We start from the raw sequence: 24462 nt of genomic DNA, 5'->3' as shown, positions 1-24462 counted from the left end.
CTAATAATACTTGTTTCTCACCTTACATAATCCAGTGGTTTGGTTTTTTCCTCTTGAATAGTTATTTGGCATGTTATAGGTAAACTGAATTGATCTGCTGAGGCTTCCTTTACAGTAACCACTGAGTCTGTGTTTCTGTACAGACAAGTAGTTTTGCTCATGGAGAGCATTGTGATTGAGACATTTAGCCCAAGATCTATATTATAAGAATAAAACTATATATATGATCTCTCAAATGTCCCACTTTCATGAAGAAAAGTCAATGTCAAGTACTTAAAGGTGTTGTCATGGTTTAACATCAGAGAGCAGCCAAACCCCCCACAGCTGCTTGTCACTCACTCACCCCTCCAGTGGGACTGGGGAGAGAACTGGAAGGGTAAGAGAAACTCATGGGTTGAGATAAAGATGGTTTAATAGGGAAAGCAAAAGCCACATAGGCAAGCAAAGCAAAAAAAGGAATTAATTCACTGCTTCCCATGGGCAGGCAGGTGTTCAGCCATCTCCAGGAGAGCAGGGCCCCAACACATGGAATGGTTACTTGGGAAGACAAACACTGTCACTCCAAACATCTTCCCCCTTCTTCCTTCTGCCCCCAACTTTATATACTGAGTATGATGTCATATGGTATAGAGTATCCCTTTGGTCAGTTTAGGTCACCTATCCCCGTTGTGTCTCCTCCCAGCCTTCCATGCATCCCCAACTTTCTTGCCCGAGTGGCAGTACAAAAAGCAGAAAAGGCCTTGTCCCTGTGTGAGTGCTGCTCAGCAACAACAACAACATCTCATTCAGCACAATTCCAAAACACAGCCCCATACTAGCCCCTGTGAAGAGACGTTACCTCAGCCAAAACCAGTCACAGGTTTGTCTGAGGTATTTTGTAAACTGTAACACAGGACTAAGTGGACCACGAAAGTGCTTATTTGCTTACCAGTGAAAATGGTAATTTTCACCCTAATGCAGGGTCCTGTCTCTGTCAGAAAGAGGAAATGTGAGACCAGGGAAAGTTCTCTGTGCGTGTGTGTCTTTCTCTTTTTCTCTGTCTCCCCTCTCATTTAATAGTTCTTGATGTTCTCCCAACTGCTAGCAACCTGCATCTTTGTGTATAGTAGGCTTCAGTGAAGTTTTTTTGACTTTTTCTAAAAAATATTTATGATTTCTTGTTTTTACTTTTACAGTCAAAAATGTAGAAACTGTAAAGAAAACAAATGTTCTCCTGAACTAAGGTAAGAATATTAATGTGTCTAAATCATGCTGAAATTTGTGACCATTTTAGTTTTATCAATCTCTGTGCTGTACTGATTTCCTCTGGAAGAGCTGGAAACTAGACTTCAAACTAATTTTCAAAATATTTTATCATATTGCAACAAAGTAAACTTCAGGCTTTAATTCAAATTATTTTATTAAATTGAAACAAGAATGTATGTGCAGCTGTGTTATAGGCAAGTCTCTGCAACCATGTTCTTTCTTAATTCTAGATTTTGTGCAAATGGTTTGTATCTTTGTTGCATGTGTAACCTGCATTTAAAAGCATGACTAAAGCGGGGTTTACTCTCAACCTGCTGCTAATTTTCAGCGTATTAGACTCCTAAATATACTAAATTTTATGTCAATAGTAGGTACTGTAAATACTCATTACTATATTGACAATTCCTTGGACAAATTGGGTTCTCTTCTGCTGAGAATAAAATGGCTTAAGGGAAGAGTAAAAAAAGAATAATTCTGAGCATAGAATATGGTTCGTTCATGCAAAGAAGCACAGAAACTGCACATAGAGATAATTCAGAAATTTTTTGGTTTCCATGGGTTTAAGTGTTCTTTTTCACCAAGAACTGATAGTACTTTGCTTAATTCTGGATTTTTATTTCAGAACATATCAACATATACATTACAGTAATGATTACTTAATGATAAGGGTCCTACCTCCCATGCTGCCAGTATGACAATATTTTTCTCATCTGCTTTTCATGAGTTGAATTACCAGTTCAACCTTTAATTGTATGTTAGAATATTTTGAGAAATGAGAGAGAAAAAATTTCTACCATTGCACACAAATATTAAAACTTTAGGCATGAAAATTTCCTTGAAAAGGGGTGTGACTCATTTTACTCTTGGTTGCTTCCTCACACACCCTGCTCAGAAAAGCCCCAGCACTTCAAATTTCTGATGTCTGCTGTCAGGCAGCAAACACACAGAAGGCTTCTGAATGGCATCAGTCCTCAAATTATAGTGTCACCACAAATAAGTCAATAATAAAGTCTTGTTCCTGTCATTGCCTTAACACTATACGGCCTATAAATATAAACTCTGATTTTATTGTCTTGCTGGTTTGAAAAAAATCCACCAAAAAAAACCAACAGTGGTGTTGCTCCATTAGAGTCAAGTGGTATGGCAGCACACTGTCTTAATTTTATCTGTTTGGAACATGTTTAAAATCCCTTTCCTTAAAAATACCAACATTGTTAAACTGAGAGAAAAAAATATCTGATATGGCATAACACAACACAGTTATTATTCTAATGTGGTATAGTTAACATGTCCAACTAATATTTTAAAAAATATTTTTACTCTGAGTTCTCACTAACAGCTTTCATCTGAGAATTTCAAAGTGCTCTACAAAAAAAAAGAAATAAAAAAATTTAGAAATCTTTTGCATCTCTTAAAAGATCCCTCAAATATCCCATTTCACAGAGAAAGTACACTGTGTCAATTACAGAAACTCTACAACTTACAGCAGAATCACTTATGGTGGGTTAGCATGGGAACTAATTCTATATATAACTGAAATTGTGAAGGGAAAACCTCTGTTAACTGAACTGGAATTGAGCAAGAAAGGAGTAACCTTTACTGGAGTGTGTGGCTGTGTCTTGTACCTCTGACTCTTTGCCAGAAAGGTTCATTTTTAGAGATGGATTTAAAGGGATGCCTTTAATAAGTCATTAGCTTACTGTTGTTTTGGGGGCTTAGGCAAAGAAAAAGAGGTTTTGCATGGAAAGGCTAAAAAACACACATAAAAAAAGCACAGATGTGCTTTTTCTGTAAGCAAGCCAGCTAAGCAGAAATCCAAATGATACTTCACATGATGGTAACTTCCGTGGAGGGAATTAATCTGCATGTACATTTCCAAAGATCCCTTATTTCTGAAGGTCTCTGACTCAGAAATCAGCCAGAATGGCCATCAGACTCCCACCTCCTGCCCACCAACACCCAACTTTTGCTTTGAATTCTGTGGGTGTCATTCCTGCAGAATACAAGGTATTCATATCTTCTTTATTCCTCTTCCCTTTGCTTTATGGAGGAGAAGGGAGAGGTTTGGGCCTCTGTGCTAGGCAGAAGCAGATGTATGATCCTGTGCAGCTGCGTGGTGCCTGCTGCTGCGTGATGCTCTGAGGCCCTGTGGGAAGTGCCCCGGATTGGACACGGGTGTAGGGGGAGGATAGAGCAGGAGGGGTGGGGGGAGTTGTGTGGATGTATATTAGTGGATAGGCTTTTAACTCTGACTTGTGATTGCTCTCAGTGTGGGATTTGCAGGGTGCAAAATGCCTTGCCGGCATCTTTTTTTCTCTTTTATTTTTGACTCTCCTTCTCCTGGAAAAAAGCTTTTGTAAAATGAAAAAAAATGGGATTTGAACACTAGGCAGCCAGAAAGATGGGGATGCTAACTTGACTGATGTTTTCTTTTGAAAAACTGGCACATTTCAGCTTTTACCGACAGTGATTATTTTCACTGGAGTTTCTGTATTTGAGCCTTAAGATTTTGTTGCAGCAGGTATTCAGCTCCACCACAGAGCTATTGCTGCCATAGTTACTGGAAACTGCATTATGCTGTAGCAGCCGCCAGCCTCTGCATCAGCAGTAGAAGTGTTTGGGGAAGAGGGGAGGAGAATTGCACAATAGGATCCCACAGAGCTGACAACAAAACCGGCTGAAAAAAAAAGTGGATTTACAGATGGTTCATTTAGCATGCAACGTGCAAACTTTGTCGAGAGAAAAATGAGATGGAAAAACGCCGGCAGAATCGGTATAATATGAAAATTTTCTCAGTGATTTGTGATTAGTTTAAGGTTGGTGTCTTTTTGTTGCAATTTTACTTGCTGTTTTCAAAGGTTTACTTGGAGGAGGGGTGACTGTTGACGCTTCTTGCTGTATTCGGTACACCTAGAAATCTGCATGCTTTTATGACATTCTCTGCAGGGCTTTTTTTTATATGCTGTATGCCAGAGTATGCTGGTCCTGTGAAACCAAGATTTTATGTATATCTTGATACCTACAGAAATCAAGCTGTTTCTCTTATGTTTGTCCTGAGGTTATATTAATTCCTGCTAGAACTATATGGAGTGTAGATTGCTTACAAGGAAAAGAAGGAATATGAGCAATAGCAGTCTGTGCTTGATTCCTGTATCTCATATTATTTCAGTAGTTCAAGTCTAAATTTAACAGTACATCTTATTTCAGATTAAAGAAACAAGTAATCTCATCTACCTATTACAAAATTGGGCTAAATTCTTATGTTATTGTATTGATATTTGGTTTTAGTTTAATCATTCAAACTTATACTATAAAAACTGAGTGTTCTTTGAATTGTATATTAGGTGATTTAGTTACAAAGGGTGTGTGAATCTGTTATTTTCTTTCTGGGCCATTGTCATCTCATTTTTTAGTTTAGTCTGTCATGTTATTTCCAAAACCAGCAAGAGTGTGTTGACATGACATAGCATGTTCAACGGTAGAAAAGGAGCATTCTGACTTTATGTGCTTGGTTTCAGCAGTTTCTGTGAGAGATAGATCTGTATCCCAAACCAGACAGTCATTTTGCTCTCACAGTCACTAGTCTCACAGCCAGAGGGAAAGCATCTTCTGGCAAAAATGTATTATGTAAGTGGCTCTGCATGAATTTTTGTTTTCTTTTTGTTCCATTTGAGAAAACTGTCTTTAAGAAGCAGCTTCCAAAAAAAGAGTGTTTAATGTGCAATCTGTATATTCACACCTGTCTTTACTGCCCTGCCTGGTTGGTTTTTTTTTTGTACTATTGAAAATTAGGAGATGAAGCAAAGAGAAACTGAAAGAACACCAAAACCTGCAATTTGTATATATATACATTCAGCAACAGTATTTTATTACAGAAACTAACCTTACAGAGAGAGAATTGTACCAACTAGCTACATCACCTGAACAAAAACAGAAATAGTACTGCAGTGGTTGCTGCACTGTGTTTGTTTTTCCAATGTTTAAAGTAAAGTATGGATATGCTTCTGTACTCTGCCTTTCTGGGGTGTAGTCATAGTATGGAGCTATGATTAGGAACATCAGTTTGGCCTGCATCATGTTCTGCTCTGTGTGCAAACACACATGCCTGTTGGAAAGGATCTCACAATTTCATATTAGTTCAGCAAAAAGCCATTACCACACACACGAGGGAATATGCTGGTGCTGCCGAGGACAGCAAAGAGCATGCTTCCACGTGCATTGTCTGCATTGCTTATCTCTGATAGTTTGTAATGGGGGGGGTGGAGTGTGGTTTCAGCATTATTGAAAAGTATGGGAAAAGCTTGTGACCATCTCCCAGCTGTAAACAGGTGTTACCTAACCACCTCTGCAAGCATTGTTAGGTCTTTGGATTTAAATGCAACACTGAGTTGTTTCATATACTTAAATGGTTTGGGTTTCAGTTTGTAAATGGTTTGAACACTGATAAGTCAATTTTATGGAAAGACTGGCTGAATGCTAAAAGTGGTTAGGAAGAAAGAGAGATGTTTTATAAGAGGAATTTTACTTTACCTAGTTTTAGTAAACAGTTGCTGGACAAGAATTCTTTCTCTACTGTTTTACTGTCGTGCTTCGCTTTTCACCCTGCTGGTAATGATTTACTTGTTTCCTCAATCTCATACAGACCAGTCCTAATAATGATAAATTAATAGAAATCAGTTCTTCTGATACTTGACTTTCTGATATTCGATAATGCTAATGGATCCTCATCACTTCACAAAGTGACTTGCCCAAGGTCATGTGAGACCAGTAAGAGACTTAGACTCATATTTTTCAACTTTCATACCATCCTAGGAATCAGAGTCTGTTGGTCAGTTGTGTCCGTTAGTTGAACAGGTTAAAGACAATCCCATCGTCATAGTATGCACAGAGACTCTGTTAGGTTTAGTGCATGGGCATCCAGAGGCAGTCCTTGCCCTGAAGACCTTGTGGTCCAAGTAGGTGAAAGCACAGAGGTGATGTAACTGCTCCAAAATCAAAAATCTTTTGTTTCAGATCAGTACGTTAACATCCAGAGTGTATGGCTGCTCCATTACATTTCCCTTGGAACATATGGAAAATTACCTCAAAGCTGCATTCAGGGAAAAGCCTCCCTCAGAGTTACCATTGAAATCATGGGACCTTTTCCCAAACGAGAACTTTCACATTTTTTAAATTTGTGTTTAAAAAGTGGTTCTTCTTCAGCTAACCAGTCTAGCTTTAACCTCTGGTTGGTGGCATTACAAATACCTGAACAGCTGGAGATTTGTAAAGCCATACGAGCATTTCAGTGCTGCAGTGAAGTGTCGGTTCAAACCTACTTCAGCTGAATGAGAAAGGAGGCATCCCGTTTCTATTTCCTGGAGATCAATTAAAGTTTATCTAAGAGGAAAAAAAATTACAAATCACAGGGTGCTGGCATCTTTGTAGTCAAGCCAAGGACAAACAGATCTTGGAGCTGCCTATTCTTGTAATTTGTTCGTGTGAGTCACAAATAGGCACAAATTCTTTAGCAGATCGCAGTAGCAAAGTCTGTACTCTGCACCATGCCAGACAACTGAACAGAAGATGTTCTCTTTCAGTTACTCTCACCAGCATTACATTTATATAAACATTGCAACAAAACTGAATTCTGTTTTTCTCGTGTGAGTAAGAGTCACAGTAATATTGTAAATTATTGAGAATCTTAAAGGGTTTTTTTGTACTGAGGCTTTCCCCCTGCTTCTTAAGAAAGTGAAATGTATGTTCCATGTAAAGGTACTCCGGGAGATTTGTAGACTTTGGCTGCTTAATTGTTTCTGAATCTCTTTTGTCTACTAAGTTAGCACACAGAATCAAGTTTTTGCTGTAGGAATGGTTGCTTTGAACACGTGCTCACAGTTCTAAATGGAGATTTAAATTATTCCTATGTAGCAAAGGTCAAATACTCTTTTCATACAGGTGACCTTGTATTGGTAATGATTTTGCAAACTACACAATGTTTCCAAAGGTTCCCTTTGAAATTTTATTTTGGGTTTTTTGACCTTCAGGGACTCTTCAGTTTTGGTACCTTTGCTCCCTTTAGAAGTATAATAAATACATTGTTTACTTTATTAGTAAAATATATTCAGAACATTTTTTCAAGAGTCAAAGGTTTAATTTTCTAAGGTTATATATAATAATGTGGTGTTTAGAAACAAAACAACAGACAAAGATCATACATCACCTTTATATATAATCAAACTGTAATGCTGGGAATTTCTTGATGATAGCATGTGGAGAGGTAAAGTATATGTTCCTTTCAGAGGGTTATTTTGAATATTATCATGGATTATGCTAAGAATAGATACTACTTTGATTGTTACTCTGTGTGTGTGTATAAAATTTTGGCACACAGTCAGGAGCCAAACATCTTGGAGGAGACTGTAAAGCAGTTTTTCACAGGTTAGTTGTTTTTCTGATCACAATTCTGCTCCAAATACAGAAGCGGTAACCCAATATAGTTGTTGCATCCAACAGAGAATTTGGTGATCAAGGTCTTCCTTTGGTGCTGCCAGACACTGTCGGTGTAATCTCAGCAATGCCTGTAAATATTTCTAGGTTGGAGCTTTCTTGGTCTGAAAACAGGGGAGAATGTTTGTCATTTCTGTAACGTGCTTTGAAGTACTTAGATGACAAATATCTTATATAGTGGTTATAAAATTTTGTAACTTATAAACACCCCTCCCCAATTTCATTTTTGTAAGACTTACAGCAAAATGAAAAGTGACAATTACTTAAAATTCTTTTTGCTGTGATCTTTCTGGCAGTTTTCTGGCTGTGTCACCACTAGAGCTTTCATGTTTGTTGGTATTTATGACACTTACAGGATTGCAGCCTGCTGTGACATGCACAGACACAGCTATTTTACCATAATGAGTTTTGTCATAATACACCCTTATTAAAGAAAACAATATCTTGAATGTTGACTGTTTTTCTTTAGTAAGGTAACTTGTTTTACTACTATTTGTTTCTGGTTTTAATTCACTGTCAACATTTATAACAGCAAAGAAATAAATGCTGTGCGTGAAGAGTACAAGCAGAAACTGAGAGACCAGGAAGCTTTCCACAGAACACAGATTCAACGACAGCAGCTCTATGTTGAGGATTTAAAGCAACAGATCCTGAGAGGACAGATCAAAGCAGAGCGGGAGCTGGAAAATGACCAAGCACTAATCAACCAGCAAATCCAAGAAAGTGGGTACCTGCCTCTTCCCCTCCCTCAGTGTCCCTCCATTACTGCATACTTTCATCCTCTCAGTGTTTTTGTCCTAGTGCTGCTTTATTTTATGGTGGGACTTTTATTACAGCTTATTACCAGTTTTCTCTTACAATTGCCTTTCCCTTGAGAACAGTTACTAAGCTCTGATTACGAGGAGCTCCTTCACGGTGCTCCAGCAGCACTGTTTAATGAGCTCTGCAGGTCACTGCTGGGAGGGAGAGCACCAGCTACTCCCCTGTGGCACTGAGCCTCTTCTCTTCCAGCCTGATCTGGCCTCCCTGCAGTTTTGCTCTGCTCACATCTGTAGTGCAACTCTGCCATGTTTATTCCAAAACTGGGTCAAAAAAAGAGACGCATGCTTTGGTTCAGATAGGAGTTGTTTCTAGGAAGTTCTGCAGTGTGTGCAAAAGTACTAAAGGCTACAACAGTGATCAGATTTTAAATGGCAAACAGCTATGTCAGAAGGTGAAGCCACAGCACGTTTTGAGAGGTATTTTTTAGTGTCAGTGCCTTCTGGCTCCCAGAGGTGCTACTTTGTACACAGGCAGACATACTAAGTAAGATGCTTTGGGGGCATTGGGCTGCTTCTTAGTGAGTTTATAGACTGATTTTGGGAACATTTTAAACCTTGATATGTTTTGAATCACTGAAATTGAGTGGTTATACTGTTCCCTATAGTGTTTCTGTTCAAGTGAATGATTTGATCCAGGTTTCTTGATAAGCCAAGGGTATCATTCCTACCTGGCAAAATCTGCTATTTGCTCCTGGAAGAAGAAAGCTTTAGTGAATTTTTGGCAGTGTCTCAGACCAAAACTTATGCAGTCAGCTATCCTTTAATTATGCCCGCCACAATGAAGAAAGAAAATTGGTTTGATGGGATATAGCAGAACATGCACAGCGAAAAGGAGAGTTCCCCCAAAATACCTCTATTTTGTGGCTCTGCTTCTCTTTAGTTCTCCTGTTTCCACTGTTCACACAAAGCATACCCAGGCAAATACAATTCTTCACTTGGCAACCCACCAGAGTTCTTCACCTTTTCTGTGCCTACTGTGGCTCAGCTCCTGACAGAGGCAAGTTTGTGGGCAGAGATTAATTAGCATCTTAGAACTTGCAGGTCTTTTGCAGGGAAACTGATCTGCCAAATATTCTGCTTGCTAAAACATGCTAAAGAGGGCACATCTGGAAATAGACTCGAGAAAAAAACCTTTGTATGTGAAAGTTAAAAATGCTATTAAGGAAAATTAACTAACATAATGACTAAAATGCTTCCCTTTTTTCCACAGATTAACCATTGAGCTAGAATTCCTACTTCTGTACATGTACTCTGTGTAGAGTGGCCAACATAAACAGAACAGGAGACTTATTGTGGTAGGGATAACTAATGAAGTATGTTTAACAAGACCAGTAGTCACCAAGCCAGCGATGCTGACAATGTCTATACACGAGTGATTTCTTATGTTAGGAAAACTTCCAGAGCCCCAAATTCCTCTCTTGCAGCTTAGCTGTGCAGAGCTACAGGTAGCCCTCATTCATCACATCAGACCTCTTAATTCCTACGCCCCTGCATAAGCGACAAAAAGTTGCATATTCAGTAAAGGACTGCACATTGAAAACAAGCTAATTCTGTGAAAAATATGCATTGACTGGTGGTATGAGCTTGTGTTTTTAGAATTCTGTTTGTCATGATAGCTAAAAGTTGTGTTGGGTTTACCTGTGTCCTTGCCATGACAGTATTTATTTTATTTCATGTACATTGAACTAGATGATCTTTAGGATCCCTTCCAAGCCCAGCCATTCAATGACTCTGTAATTCCATGATTACATGCTAAAGCACTCATGTACACGGTATGTGGGTTCCCATCAGCCTGTTTTGGCAAGTGCTTGTTGGGACAGCCATAATTGCAAGAGGTAGGAAGTTTGTGGTGGTTGTTCTACCTTAGCCAGGTGCCACACGGGGATTGTGTTGCTTGGGAAGTTTTCATCTGACACATCTAGAGAGGCTGTCAGAACTCTCCAGCAGGTACCTATACAATGACATCCTTGTAGCCTTGACTTCAACTCACTTGGAAGGCTGCATTCCCATCCGCAGGACTGATGACTGTCAGCTGTCCTGCAAATGAGGACCACCCAAAGCGGGGCATAGGAAGGTCCAGCTGCCAGGCTTACTGAACTTGCCACCAATAAGCATGAACAAAAAAATTGCCATTTCCTGTGCTGTACAAAGTCCCTTAGCATGACTCTGGGCTCCCTCATTTTCAGAATGCCTAGGTGAGTGAGAGAAAACAGTTTGCAGGTGGAGGTTGTTTTGTTCAGTCAAGTTAAGGAGGAAAGGAGAGTAGCAAAAATCTCGAAGAGAAATGTTTGTTTTAGAACAGTTGTAAAACATTCAAATGCAGTGATGAGAAATCAGTCCCATTTTAAGATTGCACAAGTGCTTAGTTTTTCATTCAAAGTGCAGGACTTTATTAGCCAAAGGTTATCAGTGTGCGCATAAAATTCCATTTGCTGCATTAATGCAGAAGCAAATGCTGGACTCTAGCTCTGTGCAACTTCCTCTTCTAGTTCCCTTGTTAACTCTGCTCCCAGTGCACATGCATTTGTTCCCTAAGTAACACATACTAAGTTTGAACATGTGACTTCAGAATAATAAAGCAGAGGTAGGAGCATACTTCACAGAAAAAAGCTAATGAAGTCATACTTCACTACTGTGAATATATACCCTGTGCCTGAAAAATGCACAGAATTGAACTCGGGTCTTTTCATGCTTCCACTGTATTTTACAACAAAATTGAGGTGAAGTTTGAGTGTAATCCTTGAGACTGACATGTGCTCTACTTTTTGCTCACAAACAATGTCTTATCCACCAGCCTCCTTATCTGCATTGCCAAGCCCCCCTGCTCATACCCTGCAGTTGCTACCCAAGTCCATAACCCAATGGAGAGGCTTTCAGTTATCAATCAGGTAGAGCAACGATACCCTTTCATTCAAACGGTTTGCCAAGTTTCCACTCTAACATGCATAGAAATTCTGTTCTCAAATGATCTCTTGAGGCTGATTAAATAAGGAAACAAGGTAGTAAAATTTTTCTATGATTTTTACTTTCTTGCAATCGTTGTTTTGTTTACAGACCAGCAGTGGCTTATAAATGAGAATAAACGTCTGGCTGCCCTTCAGCAGCAGCAGAGGGAGTTTGCAGTGCAAACAGAGCCTACGCTGTATGCAGAGGCCGAGGTGCAGAGTAACCCTGGGGTGCAAATCTGCCTTTCCCTGTTACAACAGAACAAGAAGAGACTGGTGCAGCTGGAGCTTTTGCGAAGATACTCCTTAAAAAAGGCCGAAAGAAACATAAGGAGGAAAAAGGTCAAATTCCAGCTGGAAAGAATAGTCAAGAAGCAGAAGTTACTGGAAGCCAAGCAAAACCTAGAGCAGCTGGAAGCTAGCTGCTGGCTCAGTGAAGAATGCGTGAAACAATCCCAAGTCCTAAATGAAAATATTGCTGCACGGTCCTCTTTGGATCACCAATTGCAAAAGAGATGGAAGTCACTGGGTTCGAGTTCCTTGCAGCACAGGCAGCATTTGTTCTGTAACACACATCTGCCCCAGGTACCCAGGTAAATTTACATCTGCCAATTCTTCTGCGCTTTCAAAACTAATGTAAATTCAAGGTATTTTCAGTGGCCACCTATAATCCCAAATGCTTTTCAACGTATTGAAACAATCCCCAAACCTGCAATATTAGTGAACCTACTATACTGTACACCCACTGGGCCAGTTTGTCCTTTTCCATTGGGTTTGTACTGTGCATTGCCTACTTGGTCTTTGACACAGTCTTTCTCAATGTTTTTTACATTCCTCTCTCAAGACTTTCTGCACTTTTTACCTCTTTGAGAATGCTTTCCAGAACTGGCTTAACTCTAGTTATTGCCGTGTTCAGATTGTTGGAAAATACTAATTTCTGCATCATTTTATCTTAATTAGGATCAAACTCTTCCTTCAGAATATTGGCATCTTTGGGGTGATTATGGATCGGGCTTTTACACTGGCCAGCCTTTCTCAAGTTAATACCTAAACTCTGCTAAGTGGATTTCTGTGACTTAGACCATCCTTTATGTTTAATTAATGTTTGCAGCTACTTGAGCCTACAGAGACTCAATACCACATAGCATCGAGCTGTACCTCTGCATGCAGAGCATATCTCAGGATAGCAAGGGGATCGTATAGTTACTGACAGAATTTACTTTTTTTTTATTCTCTGCTAAAATTTGCTTTTGAAAGTCATTAAGATTGTTGCTTCATGAATTGCTGCTCTTAACTACAAGACATTACTGAGGTGGAAATGTTGTTAAATACATTATTTGAGCAAGGATTGGATTTTATTTTTTCTTTATTTCCACAGCTGTTTGCTGAAGAGGGAGTCTGTCTCAAAGTTATCTACCTCACCAAACACTGATCAATACTGTGAAGGCAGTCCAACGGGGAGGTTGTCACCTGTAGAATACCTTTACAGAAGTGGTAAAGACATTTCTGAGAATGATGACCTTAATGATGACAAGGGGATCTCCTTTTCGGTCCAGGGGCAGCTAACTGAAAAACAAAAACCATCTTCAATTGGACACAAAAAAGTAGCAGAAAAAGACTCTAATGATTCAGCTATCATGGCTCATATCAATAAAAATTATCAAAAAATTGAAAAGTTGGATGACAACCCAGGGCAAGCTGGATCTCAAAACCAGACCTCTAAAGACTCCTCTCCTGATCTTTTTAAGGTGAAAGATGAGCCTAAAACCTTTATTACAGGGAAAAGAATGACAAAGTCAAAGGTGCTAGGAGATTTAAGTCAGCCTGCAAGTAGCAATCTAGCACAAAATAGAGCTCAGGTATCCAATAAAAAGATTAGAATGGATATCAATGGAAAAGGCCACAGGTCTTCTCCAGAAAACTTTCCTAAACAAATGAAGAAAATAGTGTATGGAAACCCATCAGTGCATATAAACCAAACCATCACGAACCGGAGCACAGAACCAAACTCAACCTTGCCAAGTCATTGAGAAATCACCAGTGGAACAGAAAGAATTTCTGGTGGCAGCCACATCAGTAGGAAATCTCACTAAGATGAACTCACAGGCACCGCTCTCTTATGTTGAAAAAAAGTGGCACAGTGCTGAGATGCTAAGTGCTGGAGTGTCCAGAACAGCCACAGATGTGCTGGGGAACTGGCAAGAGGATGATGAAAATGAGATTTCTGATACAGACAGTTCCTATTCTGTAGATTCTCTCTCCTGCGCTTATGCAAAAGCTTTCCCAGAGAAAACGAAACAAGAAGATTTTGACAGAAATAAATGTCCTGCCAACACAGAAGATTCTGAGAGCGATGACAGTCAAATGTCACAAGACTCTCTGGTAGAAAAAGAAAATAAAGCCAAAAAGAAAAAAACAAGCCAATTTCACAAGTTAAACATCCATCATGAGCCAGCTAAGCTTAACAAAAGCAGAACTGAGCACCATATTTCATCTTTTGTGACATCATACGCATCTCGTAGGAACCTGGAAAAGGCTGAAAGAAGCTTTTCTCTGGATAGTTTAGCTGATGGAGAAGAGATGCCAGCAGAAGAACTGGTAGAAGAATCCAAATCTGATTCATCTGATGAAGTACCAACAGAGATTTTCTGGAAGTTACAAACTCCTAGATTACCAGCTATACAGATTGAAGAAGACCATGAGTCCAAGACCTGCAACAGAGATACAGAAGGAACAAGTTACGATCTGAAGCTGAGCAGTTCCTTTTATTTGGACACTAAGCCACATCCTGCTTCCAGTAATGCTTGCAAGCAGTTGCTGAAAGGGACAAAAGTCTCCTTTGTAGAACAAGAAAGGTGTCTTGATAAAAGACTGTATTATGCAAGTGAAAATCCTTTGCTTACTAATGATGCTTGGCCTTCCTGTGACTCAAAGGTTGACATCAGCAACCCCAGAATAACAACACCTTCTTCCCATGAAAATTTGGAATTTCAGGAAGCTCATCTGTGTTCTTTGAGCAAACCAGACCTTTGGCTGAAGAAAGATGATCTAAAGCAGTCAGCTGCTGAAGTTTCTTTTGTTTCTGGCTCTAAGCAGATTCACAGCATTACTCACTTACCACATCGTGTAAACGAAATAAACTCAGTTTTCTCCTCTGACACATCGGATTTACCTTTACCTGAAACAATAACTGCAAGCAGAGTTTCTGAGAGTGGATCATTAAATAAGATTTTTAAGGAATGGACAAACTCTAATGAAAATTCATCCTTGGAATCTCAAAATGTAATGTCCTCATTTGTTAGCTCAGTAGGACCAAGTTCTTCTTTTGTTCCTACTTCCACAAAACATGATTATTATAAACATTCAAAGTCACATCATCCTCAACAAGAACAACTGGATGAATTATCTACTTACAGATCTACCAGTGAATGCACGCAAACATTCAGCTGTTTGGAAAGCAGCTCCACTGCAGACTGCTTGTCACTGGTATCTAGGAAAGCGGAGGATTCTCTCCCCACAACTCATCCAGAGCTGCCAAAAGATCACACTCTGAAAAAAACACCTTTTGTCTCCGTGCAGACTGTGGAGCGGAGGAATGGCTGTTTACATGCAGATTTAGAAGATGGTTTCTTCAGAACTTTTTCAAAAGGTGAGCTCAACAGTGACTGTAATAACTTGATGGCAATATCAAGTGTGACAGATTCAGGCAGAGGAAGTGCATCTCTCAATGCACCTGCTGCTGAATCTTCTATGGGACTTGCTCATAATATGACCTCAACACAGACATCTGCAGTAAAACACATCCCATTTGGAAACCATGGGCAGCTTTTTCCCATACAAAAAATACCAAGATGTTGTGATGAAGGTTTCTTTCTCGGTGACTTAACAAATAAGGACTGCTCTCTAGTAAGCAGCTATGAGTTTCAGACATTGGCTGGACAAGCAGAAGAATCAACTGTTACAGAAGGTCTCCTCAGGTCTGGGGAGAGTGATTTGGAAACAATGCAAGAAACGGATTATGAACAAATATCTACAGAAGAAGTAACAACAGAGACAGATTTTTCCTCAGAGGAGACAACATATCAGTGTCACCCTGCCAGTGCAAGTTACGACCAATCTGCAACACCAGTAGAGATGTCTGAAAAAGAGATAATCTGTATGGAAACAAGCACAGATAGCTTGGCAGAGGTTGTGCCAGAGGTGCCTTCATTTATGGATCATGAAGAATACGAATCAAAGGATGAAGACTTGTCTTCACTGAATCATTATGAATTCAAACACAACCCTGTTCCAAAGGATTACTCCCATGAGTGTGCTCTAGCAGACAGTCAGGCAAGTTGCTTATCCCAGGAAATTTCAGACAATTCTACATTATGCACTGATAATATAAGAGAAGAAAGCAGTGAAAGCAAAGAACACAATGCCTTGAATTCTCAGGCTGTAGTTCAGAAAGAATTTTCATCCAAATATGAAAACTTAGTGGTAAGTGAAGTAAGTTATTTCATAGTGAATGTAAATGGGAAAGACACTAAGTCTTTCTCTGCTGCTATTTGTGAAACTGCAAATGATTTTCTCCCAGAATCTAATTCAAGCATACTTTACAAACGTTCAATGAAAACTAATCTTTTCCAAAGTGCATCTGAGACTGAAAATTATGATAAACTGTCGGAACACGTCACAGTGGTGAAAGGAGGTTGTAATGATACATCTAGTATTACTGTGGAAGTCAATGCCACAGAAAGTTGTTCTGACGTACATTCTGGCTGCCTTTGCACAACCTGCTCTTCAAAATCAACAGAGCAGAAGAACAGCACACATAAAACAGCTGACATTTCTGTGGAATTTGATGCCACCATTCTCTCTGGAAACAGAAACACAGAACAAATCTTTACTTGAATCAAGAAAAGAGAAAGAAGCTTTTTTGAAAGTGCTTGCCCAGAGGACATTTTTCTTGTTGAAGATGATGTGAATTCACAGTTGGAAAGGGTATTTGAATGCAACACAAATCCATCAGCTACCATTTCTCAAGAGGAGAGTTCATATATAAATAAAGAATCCCAATTTTTAAGAAACTTAGAAACTGATCCAGAAGAAACCATAGCTCCTTATCAGAATACAGAGGCAAACAGTGATGCAGAAATAATTAACCAATTAAACAATAGTGTAATCAACTTAGAAAAAAATGCATTGGAAATTAAATCCAGACAGATTGAAAGTTTACCTGACAATCCAGAAACCAAAGTTCAAAGTGTAACTGAAGACAGGAGAGGAAAGGATTTTAAAGACATTAGTCTATCTCAGAATCCAAAGAAACCTACTGATGTTGTAGCTTGTGAAGTTCAATGTGAGTTTAATGCAAATCTGTGCCTGATGCGTGAAGAAGTGGACAAAGATGAACTGCAGGAAGCCAGCAATGAGGTAGAACATACTCAGGAATCAAAAGCACTCCTGCACTCTGGCAGCCAACATGAAACAAGCAGCTTTTGCCAAAGAGAAAAAAGTGAGAAAACAGAAATAAGTGTTTATTCACCAGAGTTTTCTGTTGCTCCCAAAACCACTCCTTCAGCTATGTGTTCCCACACAACAGATATTGTTCAGAATATTTCAGGGTCCCTTGATACTTGTGAGGGGCTTGTACAGATGAACAGAACAACAGAAAATGTAGGTGCAACAATACTAATCACAAGGAGGCAAGCAAATATTTTAGAAAAACTTGAAAATGAAGAACAAATAAGTTCTAACAATTCAGTTGAGCCTTGTCTACCCAATTGTTTGCCCCAGGAAGACAAAGTTAATGAATGTGAAGTAACTGGGAGTGAAAAAGAAATTACTGTGACATACACCAAGGAGCTGCAAGAAGACATGTGCACAGATGAAAATGTTTTATTTACTGAACAGTTTCCAGCTGTGCATCAGATGTATTGTGACAGAGATGACAAAGAGGAAAGTTTAAATCAGTTTAAGATCCCTGAAAAATACCTGACAGCTTCAGAACTAGAACAGAATATGCTGTTAGAGGATGATTCAAGATACCGTGATCCTACTGAAATAAGTGAAGATGGTGACTCAGTAGACTCTGTTACAGAGACAGGAAATGTAGCCAATTCACGTGAATATTCAGGTGATGACAGTGCTGGTAACAACCAACGCAGAACTGAACAAAAATCTACAAGTCTCGACAGACATAGGTATACAAGTTGTGCTACGCGATCTCCTGAGCACAGCACTTCAGAAAACTTGAATGTTGGTATTGTTAGAAAAAGTCCTGATGTTTGTGAATTGGATCCAGTAGGCTGTAGAGTTGAGGAGGAGGAAGTGCTTTTGATGAAGCTACTACAAATGGCCAAATCAGACAAACAAAAGCAGATGCTTGTAGAAAACACAGAGGAGGTAGAACTGATCTTTTTAGAAAACCTGGATGAACTATTCCCTGAAAACAAAGATAGCTACCAAATGACACATGATGACAGCAGATTAAATGAAATCTTGAGAAAAAGCCAGTGGGTGTCTACCAGCTTTTCTAGAAAGAACGAAGACATCAACAAGCAACAAAATCCATCAGCAACACTGAAGCCTACAGAAAAAAACCAAGAACTTCAAGACTACCCATGCCAGTCTGTAAATCACTTTTTATATCTTGGAGGAAGTGATGATTCCCATCTTGTTCAAAATGTTCCCACTGCATCAAAAGGACATACAAAACCATCTAACAGCAGTCTTGGAACTGGAGCTGTCCTGCCTTACTATGAAACATTAATGGAGAGTGAAGAGGTGTCAGTACATCTGTTACAGGCAACAAAATGGGAGATAAAACGCAAAGTGAGAGTGTAGCTTTCTCACATATCATGACCACACCAGAAAGGCAGGAGGAAGAATCCTTTGTAGTTAAAAATGCACCTGATCATGCCATATCTGCACAACATGTCAATGAGAGCAGCTCTTTCACTTCCTGCAGTGCAGGTGGTCCTGAGTCTGAAACTGTTGTACTTCAGCAAACAACCAAAGGAAAATCATTTTCCTTGGAAATATTAGATTCTTCTGAAGATATTATTCAGGATGCTCATGAAGAACACAGTATGGATTTTATGGTTAATAAACTATTAAATTACTGTCTTAATTCCATGGAAGATACAACTCAGGAGGAAAAGGATACCACTGTGCCTGATTCACTGCTCTTGAATAAATCAAACCTGCTTTCTTCTTCAGAGGAAGAAGTGATGGAAGACATAGGGATGGGGGAAACGCATTCTTTACTAGAAATCTCTACACCAAAAATCTTTCACAATATTAATACAACCCAGATAGTACTTCAGTCGGGGAGTTCATCACTGCATGATGAGAAGGAGGAATTTTTAAACACAAGCTATCCTACAGCAAACAGTAAAACTGAAAAGGCCAAGTTTCCTGGTGCAGCTGGATATCAGCATGAGCCTGGAGAAAATCAGGGGCATGAGACTTCTGAAAAGTGCTGCATAGACCAATCAGGCAACGCTGTTTCTGAGCATGCTTCAGCCCTTTCAGAAAGCCTGAACAAGTCTACAAGGGAAAATTCACATTATAGTAAAGAGTTTCTAAATTATAATAGGAACTTGGGTGCTTCTGAACATTCTCCTGGTCTTCTGAATTGTCCAGCATCATCTGCAAGTAATTTGATTGCCAGCAATGGAGACAAAACTGAAAATGATGCTATTCTCTCTGAAGAAACAAAATACTTTGAAAGTGAATCAATTGATTTAAATGTATCTGTAACTTTTCCTAGTGTTTCTCAAAAAGGAGATGAAAAGAAAAATAATTCTCCAGTGGCAGAGGTCACATATGCTCAGAATAATGAACTCCCTGAAAAAGTGGGAAGAAATCAAAAGGAGAAAATTATTCAAGGTTATTTCCAGAACTGCAATGACATAAAAGAAAATAAAGTTCATGAATACTCAGATCACAGCAGTAACACTAATGGTGTGACTGTACCAGGATCAGACTTGCTTGCTTTCCAGAGCCAAGGGCAGACTGGCAGTAACAAATCAAAGTCTCTTTCATCCTACTCAACAGAAGAAACTCCAACTGATACATCATTTCAAAGCTCCAAGAACTTCAGTGCTTGTAACACATCTTGTTTACCTGAGGACTCAAAATCTCTAATATTTAGCCAGCTTGAGGATGCACTTCAGGATACTTTTTTGACTGAGAAAGTGACCTCCAGTTCTGCAGACATGTGCTCTGTGAAAGAAGACTTTCCCCAAGCATTTGCAAGTGTCAATCACCCATCCTTAGTGGCATTTTCAGAATCATCTTTAGCTGCAGATATAGGCCATGGTGAAACTGGCACATATGATATTTCACATTCAAATATATTGAAACATTCTCCATTTGCTGTTTCTCAAATACAAGACACTCAGTCTGATAAGGCTGTTGTATTTGATGAGCCACTATGTGCTTCAGGAAGTATTTTACTTTCTCTTGCAAAAGAAAATAAGCATTGTCCAGTGTCAGACACAGAGTGTAGTCCATGCAAAAATTCTGCTGTAGATGTGGAACTTGTGTCTGGAAGTAATCATAAAAAACTTGACAATGATATAAAAGTCGATCAGCATCACTGGGATAAGGTTCTACCACACGAAGCTTGCACAGAACACACAGAGGAAATATTAAGTGATAATCCTCTTTTATTACCATCGTTACCTTTTGCAATACTGAAAGGGCAATTCTTGTTAAAGAGGGACAAATGAGAAATACATTTAACAGAAATGAGGAAGAATTGTATTCAAATACTGAGCCTGAACATCTTGCAGCAAAGACAGAGCAGAAAAAAACATTAAGTAGAAAACCTGCTGAAAAGCAAACTAATGTATCCTCAAATTCTTCAAATGAATTAATAGGCTCAGAAGTTACAGTGTTTGAAACTCTGTATCCAGGAGATGTTGAAGTGGATCCTGACCACAGCTGCAGTTCAGTTAGTCCAGCATATCCCACACACAGCAGAAGTGCTGATCCCAGGCACCCGTATCACACTGTCTTGGGTTTTGAAAGAAACCCTGCAGATCTGCAAGATAATTGTCAGTATGTGCCTACAGGTGAACACATAGAACACCTACCAAATAGAACAAACCCAGAGTGGAGAAAAGAGATTTTACCTTGCAAAAGTAATACAGGTTCAAGTGTTGATAGCCCTACTGATGATGCCGATGTAGACAATTGTTCAACAGCTGGAGACACTATAACAAGGAATAAAACTTGGAAATCAGAAAGACCGAAATTTTCTGTAATAAGTAATGAAACTACCTCCATAAAGTTTTTGCCAGAAAACCATGATTTGCCTCCTCAAGAACCTAAATTGGTGCAATTCAGGAGCAAAAGTTCATATTCTGCTACACAGAATACAAAGAGCTGTAAAGAAAGTGAACAGAGACCTTATTTACAAAGTCACAGAGTATCAGCCCCAGCTATTGCTGTTTTCTCTGATACAGAATATACTTTGGAAGCTTCATCCAAGGCAGATCCTTTGTTATATTCTGCATCTAAATCACTACAAGATTTAAATATGAGTGTAGAGCCTCCATCACCAACTGGAGATGATCTTTATGAAATTGAAAGATTTTCAAAGCAGGAATCAAAGAACTTTCTAAAGGTTAAATCTAAACCCAGATTTCAGCAAAGAATGGCACAAACTAAGAAGTTTGCAAACTATGATCCCAAAAATTTACAAAATTTTGCAGGAAGAAGCCAAAGCAGCCAGTCTTTAAAAGACTGTGCTACTCAGTCTCCATCATGCTTACTGCCCACAGCTCACAGTCTTGTGGGTGCAGAAGTAAATGTCCATTCAAAGAGTAGTTCTGTATCTCAGTGTAGTGAAGGGAAAGGCGAAGAAGGTGGATACCAGCCAGATTTAATTTCACAAGACGATAAAGATGTAATCCACTTTAGTTCAAGTGATATCAACCCATATATTCACTCATGGCAACAAGATGGATCATGCAAGATTGGCTGGAAACAGTATGTTTTTGGAAGTGCAAGTGATGTCTCTTGCAATCAAATTCCTCTAAGTACAGAAAACCATAAAGTTATGAGATGTTCCAGTGCGGACAATGGACTGAATTCTCAAAATTCTCCTTTTCATTCTCATCTAAGTTCATACGCTACAGCAAAAGTTTTATCAAGCACTTTAAGTAGCATTGAAGGTCTTCAAGGATGGGATGCTGTCAGACAAGACTTTCAATCTGCATACTCGAGTGACAGTACCAAGCAGTATAGCAACGTATCCAGTGAAACATTGGAAACTAATTCAGAGAACAACACTGCTGAATTTGAGAATCCTTCTGCACAACCTGGTAACTCCTCTATGCAGGTTGATGAAATTGTACTACTATATCCTTCTGAGTCTGAAAGGTCTTCTAAAAAACTACCAGGGATTACATGTGAGCAGGGAACACAAACAGCAACTACAGGAAGGTATAAAAGGCAGAGAAGACACCAGAGAAGTTATACAGATGTTTCTGCAAAAAGGGAGGAAACAAACAGAAATTTATTTCTTCAACCTTCTTGGACAAGCATGCAGAACCTGTCCATGCATCTATCACAGCTTCTTCAGAACACTTCTGAGCTGTTGGGAAACCTCTCCCAACAGAGTTCTATAGATAATGAGCAGAATGCCAAAATCAATCAAAGAGGAACTGAAGATGCTGTAAAGACTACCAGATCAGATAGCTGCACTCAGACTACAGCAGATGTAGGCACTCAAACCGAGATTTTGGAAGAACCTCAAAGCAAACGTGAAGAAAAACAAGTGGAGGCAAAAATAGAAAATGAATTGAGGGCAGCTCAGGCAGTAAACAATTGTAAAGAAATTGGTGGAGATACAACAGGAAAGATTCCCCAAAGGAAAGAGGAAACGCTGTCTCTTGAAGAAAGAATAAAAGAACAAACAGGGATGAAAAGTCTAGGCAATCCTGACTTCCACGACAGTCTTGACAGCATTTTGGAAGACTCCTTTATGCATCTGCCTCTCTTATCCAGAACCTCCGCTCCTATCTTACATTTTCAGAAAACGTCATTTAATGCACAGCAGAAGGATGCTTTTGCTAGTACCAGAGTTTCATCTCTCACATCATCTTTGCCAAGTTCAGGGCAAGATGATTCTTCGTGCACTGTAGTTAGCAGCCCTACTAATAGCACCTCTTACTCTCCAACATCTTACACGCAAGATAAAAGAAATGTCAATGAAACAGAGGCTCCAGCAGAAAGAAAATTTTGTTACAAAAATACCCTACTAGTCGATAGGGCCTCTTCCCCTATTCTTACTCTTAGTGCTAGTCCCAACAGCCAGACTGCTTTTAGCAAGTCTGTCTGCCCTGTTAAGGAACGCCTTGGATATTCCAGTGTCGCTTCAAGTCCCCTTCACAACCAGAGAAAGCAGAGGGCAGGTCCACAGTCCAGCATGCACTCTCACGTGGACAATTTTTCACAGACAGAAACAGAGAGTGAATCAAGCACTTCTACAGAACATAAGGGCATAAGAAAGAAATCCGGAAGTTTCTCAGGGAAGAAAGCAGCCAAAGAGCTTTTAGGACAGGATGGTTCAAAAGACTTGGAGCAAGAGCACAGACTGATGGTTGACACCCACACTACCATTTGTGCAAAGCGGCTGTATCACTCTAGCAGTATGTTAGAGGTGTCGGGCCACAGTGAGGTTGTAACAGGTGACGTCAGAGACCACGGTTCACTGGCACATTCGCTTCATTGTATGTATGTTACGAGGGGAGGAAGAGGTTCTTCAGCTGGAATCGGACATGAAAAGTACATTGGGAATTCTGATACCGCTTTGATTCATAACTATCCATCTCCAAATGCTGATTTACTTTTTAATCAAAAAATTAGTGCCACTTGTTCAAGTAAGACAAATGCTGGCACATCCTCAGAACCTCTGGTAGAAGCATCTTCTCTACGATTTCATGATTTCTTCTGGAGGAATGAAAACAGCTGCCCTCCCCCACTCTCTGATGTGAGTGATGTGCAGACTTCCTTCCGAGACGACAATACAGGTTTTGTCACTGAAAGTGAATGTGACACCGAAATCCCTCTCAACAAAAATAGTACTTTTGCAAAACCATACAGGCCTCGGAGCTACAGCCTCCGTGACTTACCCGTACACAATAAATTTAGCAACTGGTGTGGTGTTAAGGGCAGCCCTTCTCCATCGTTACTCAGCTTGAGTGGCAGCGTGACTGATTTACGAAGTCAGGCAGAAAAGATGATTAGAAGCACACGAGCAACAGAAATGGAAGAGAAATCCCAGCTTTGTGACAGCAGGAGCAGAGAGATCGAGAGACTTCAGAGAGAGCGTGCCCAGATCATGTCTGGCGTTCACCTGGACTTGCATCAGCATCCCCTCACAGTGGAACTGACCGAAGCAAAACTCAATTATGGCATTGGGGAAACAGATGCCCTGCTGAGGGTCCTTCAGAGTGGAAATGCAGACGATACAGTGGCAATTCCAGTGAAGCAGCAACTTTATGAAAGGTAAACTGCTTAAAGTAGTGCTGTATTAAGTACTTTGAACCCACTTCATGCAACTTAAATAGCATTTAGTAATGAGCACTTAACCACTTAGACTGAGTGAAGTATATGTGAAGAGATATAGTATTAAGCTTATTTTATAAACTGTTAAGTAATGCATTTGAGACAAAATTTTGGGGTTACTTCATGAAAAACAGGGAAAATATATGATTAGGTGTAATTCGAATCTCGTGCCACTCCACTCCTAAAATTTCTAGTAGCTGTGAGCGTTTTCATGTGCACCTGGTGATGGTGGGAATATATTTAATTGATATATTGCAATGTAAAATAATTGATACATCCTATTTATGGGGATATCTCGTTCATGCTTCTGTGAATAAATGCTGCAGTATAAATAAACCAAATAAATTTTAAACCCCCATAAATATGCAAAATAAACCATTAAAAAATCAAGA

General features: G+C 39.5%; 1 protein-coding gene across 1 annotated transcript in view; it reads left to right on the top strand.

Moving 5' to 3' along the window:
- Window positions 1–24462, top strand: part of STARD9 (StAR related lipid transfer domain containing 9) — a 102749-nt gene that overhangs the window by 69201 nt on the left and 9086 nt on the right. Inside the window, 9 exon segments of the mRNA XM_050336281.1 lie at window positions 1176–1223; window positions 8267–8457; window positions 11610–12093; window positions 12879–13527; window positions 13529–16360; window positions 16362–16419; window positions 16422–18266; window positions 18269–20179; window positions 20182–24010. Coding sequence (XP_050192238.1) covers window positions 1176–1223; window positions 8267–8457; window positions 11610–12093; window positions 12879–13527; window positions 13529–16360; window positions 16362–16419; window positions 16422–18266; window positions 18269–20179; window positions 20182–24010 — 11847 coding nt within the window.

Source organism: Myiozetetes cayanensis, unplaced genomic scaffold (genome assembly GCF_022539395.1).
Source record: "Myiozetetes cayanensis isolate MyiCay16 unplaced genomic scaffold, myiCay2020 scf6-25, whole genome shotgun sequence".
In the NCBI taxonomy this organism is placed as follows: domain Eukaryota; kingdom Metazoa; phylum Chordata; class Aves; order Passeriformes; family Tyrannidae; genus Myiozetetes; species Myiozetetes cayanensis.
This window is presented reverse-complemented; position numbering and strand designations above follow the sequence as displayed.